The sequence below is a fragment of the Pipra filicauda genome, unplaced genomic scaffold (genome assembly GCF_003945595.2).
Source record: "Pipra filicauda isolate LSUMZ 115617 unplaced genomic scaffold, ASM394559v2 scaffold5_size6683894_pilon, whole genome shotgun sequence".
Taxonomy (NCBI): Eukaryota; Metazoa; Chordata; class Aves; order Passeriformes; family Pipridae; genus Pipra; species Pipra filicauda.
The window spans coordinates 1,457,822-1,461,310 of NW_024104754.1; the positions used below are offsets into that span (position 1 = coordinate 1,457,822).

At 65.1% G+C, this 3,489-nt stretch overlaps 1 protein-coding gene across 1 annotated transcript; it reads left to right on the forward strand.

The window, feature by feature from the left end:
* The first annotated feature begins 311 nt into the window (after window positions 1-311).
* Window positions 312-2,547, forward strand: SP5 (Sp5 transcription factor). The gene is made up of 2 exons (XM_027733642.2): window positions 312-925; window positions 1,417-2,547. The coding sequence occupies exons 1-2, from the start codon at window positions 875-877 to the stop codon at window positions 2,467-2,469; spliced, it is 1,104 nt and encodes a 367-aa protein (XP_027589443.1). The 5' UTR covers window positions 312-874; the 3' UTR covers window positions 2,470-2,547.
* The last annotated feature ends 942 nt before the right edge of the window (window positions 2,548-3,489 follow it).

Consider the following 3,489-nt stretch of genomic DNA (forward strand, 5'->3'; position numbering starts at 1 on the left):
TGGCGGAGCGAAGCGAAACAAACCCCGCTACTAGAGGAGAAAATGCGCAGTTATTTGCGGAGTCATATCGAGGGCATATCCCTCAGCCTCGGGGGAAGGGCGGGCGGAGGGAGGGAGCGGGGAGGAACCACCGACAATTACTCGAGGGAAGTTTTACGGCTGGGATCGACCAGCCCCGATCAGGTGAACTCGCTGTGTTCTGTTACTTTGGGTCATTAAACACTATCAGAGGGATCCGGAGGCAGATTTGTCGAGCGATAACAGACACGTTGTCACTTTAGGGTTCTGCCACAAATCCTTAATTGCCAAAAAAAAAAAAAAGAAAAAAAGGAGGGGGGAATCCAGTGTCTTGCACATCCAAGGCGAGGGTCTCTAGGCGGTAAGGGGTCCTTTGATCAAGAAAATCCAATTATTTGTGTATATACATTTCCCACATAGTGATTACTTCATTAATTGTCCCGCCTTTATCTCCTCCCTTCCCATCCCCCCTAATAATCAGTTCTTTTATCCAGACCAACAAACACACCATAGGAGCTTTGTGGATTCAAAGGATTTGCTTTCGCTTCTGAAAGAGCCGCTATTCTTTGATGATTGGGTAGCGGCAAACTTCAAAGCCATAAATCTTCCCTCTGACTGGTTGGCGGCCCAGCAAAGTCCTTATCAAATTCTTGGAGGTGATCCTGGCGCAGTCAGACAGTCCGCGGAGATCGCGCAGCGCGGGGGGGTGGGACGCGCACGGAGGCGAAGAGATCAGAAGGAACGGGAGAGAAGAGGGGGAGAGAGAAGGAAACTGGGCAGCTTCTCGTCTTCCCCTCGGCGTCCTCATGCCTCAGCAGTGCCCTGGCGCCTTCCCTTCGCCCCGGGCGCAGTAGCCATGGCCGCGGTGGCCGTCCTCCGGAACGACTCCCTCCAGGCTTTCCTCCAGGTCAGTACCCGCGCCCGGTGCGGCTCACGAGGCGCCGTGTCCCGCGGTTGTGACCCCTCCTGGGGCTTCACCCCGCGGGCGGCCCGCAGAGGTAGGTGGCGACCTCCGCGGGAGTGAGGAGGCCGGGCTCGGGCTCCTCGGGCCGGCAGCTTCCCTCTCCCACCAGCAGCCCGGGAGTAATTCCGGACGGTGCTCCGTGGCAAGGAGGGTGAGGGGCACGGGGGCTGGCCCCTGCCCACAGCAGCCGCTTCCTCGGCCCAGGAGCGGTGGCGGGGCCGGCTGCACCGGTCTCTGGGCGGGGCGGGGGGGCCGGGCCCGTCCTGCTCGCTGGGCGCGCGTTGTTTTCGGAAAGTTTGCCGGCCATGCGGGAGCGGCGGGGCGAGCTCGTCCGCGCACGGGCAGCGGCGCGGGAAGTTTCCCGCGGGTCGGTGGCGGCGGGCGGCGAGTAACGGGCTCTCTTCCCTCTTTCCATCCCTCCCGTTCCTGCGCAGGACCGCACCCCCAGCGCCTCCCCAGACTTGGCCAAACACTCGCCCCTGGCTCTTCTGGCCGCTACCTGTAGTCGGATCGGACAGCCGGGCGCAGCGCCCTCGGATTTCCTGCCGGTCTCCTACGACCCGACACTGGGATCCCCCTCTAGGATCTTCCATCCGTGGAGCGGCGAGATGCCGGCGCACTCCCCAGGGGGGCTGCCGCCGCCGCATCCCAGCCTGGGACTGACCCCTCAGAAGAACCACCTGCAGCCCTCCTTCGGGGGGTCGCACGAACTGCCCCTCACCCCCCCGGCCGACCCCTCCTACCCTTATGAGTTCTCCCCCGTCAAGATGCTGCCCTCCTCCATGGCCGCCCTGCCGTCCAGCTGTCCGCCCGCCTACGTCCCCTACGCCGCCCAGGCCGCCCTACCGCCCGGGTACTCCAACCTGCTGCCGCCCGCCCAGCCCTGCCGGCAGCTGTCGCCCAACCCGCCGCCCGAGGACATCCCCTGGTGGAGCATCCAGCAGGCCAGTGCTCCGGGCGGCTGCGGCCACCGCTTCCCCGCGGCCGCGACGCTGCCGCGGAGCCTGGTGCTGGGGCACTCGGACTTCGCCCAGTACCAGACGCAGATCGCCGCCCTGCTGCAGACCAAGTCTCCCCTGGCGGCCACGGCCAGGAGGTGCCGCCGCTGCCGCTGCCCCAACTGCCAGTCGGCCGCGGGCAGCGCCCCGGAGGCGGAGCCGGGCAAGAAGAAACAGCACATCTGCCACATCCCCGGCTGCGGAAAGGTGTACGGCAAGACCTCGCACCTGAAGGCGCACCTGCGCTGGCACACGGGCGAGCGGCCCTTCGTCTGCAACTGGCTCTTCTGCGGGAAGAGCTTCACCCGCTCCGACGAGCTGCAGCGGCACCTGCGGACTCACACGGGCGAGAAGCGCTTCGTCTGCCCCGAGTGCGGGAAGCGCTTCATGCGCAGCGACCACCTGGCCAAGCACGTCAAGACACACCAGAACAAGAAGCTGAAGGCGGCGGCGGACGGCGTCAAGCGGGAGGACAGCCGCGACGTGTGACCGCCGGCATCGGCCCGGGACCGCCGGCGGCCGCCGCCCCTGCGGGCCGAGCCGAGCGGAGCCGCGGCGGGTCCCGGGCTGGGGGTGCCCCGCCGCCGGGGGCAGGGCGGCCGTGGCGGCGGGGAGGGCGGCCGGTTCTCGGACTCGCGTCGGGCCCGGCGAGCAGGACCTCGGCTGCGGGCGGTCTCCGCGGACCCTCAGGCCCGGGACTGGCCGCTCCTAGGGCCCCGGGACCGTCCCGGGACAAGTGCCCGTCCCGCCCCGGAGCGCGGCTGAGCGGAGGCCGCGGGCGCTGGGGAGAGAGCGGGGCCGGCCTGGCCCGGCCGCGGGAGTCGAGGCTCATGGGCACCCGGGGGTGAGGTGGCAGCGTCGGTGTGGCCGCGCCAGGGCCCGGCCCTCCGTGCTTTCAGGGTAAAAGACTGAAGTTTTGTGTACAGGTTATTTAATAGTTACGTTTGAATACGCGTGTTTCCCTCCGTCCTCGGCCCCTCGCAGGGACCAGCATGAGATGTTTCTGTAAAGCGACCCGCGACCGCAGCGTGAAATAAACACGTTCACACCGGGGTCAGCAGGGACGGTCCCGCCGCGTCGGTCTCGTTTAATCCTCCCCCGGGCCCCTTCCCGCCATTTCCCGCTGGGGCGGCGGGTCGGGTCCGGCTCCGGCTCCATCGTGGCAGCCGAGCCGAGCCCAGCGCTCTGTGACCTGAGAGCTGCTCATGGTAAACACCTTTAAAATCCCCATAGCTGCTTCGGACCGGCCTGCCTGTTGGCTTTGGTTGGTGGGTTTGGGGTTTTTTTTAATTATTGTCAGTATTTTGTTTCCTATGCATGAAGGTGAGAGAGAAAAAGAGACATGCGTGGTGCCAATACTGGGAGTGAATGTACAGGTCAAGTTCTGCAGACTGGGATACAGACTGAGCAGAGGTGGGCAGCAGTCAATGTCAATGCATATCTTGTGCTTTGTGGCCTGTTCTTAGAGAGGTCCAGGCCACAGGGCCAGTCATAAGCAGCCATTCCTGG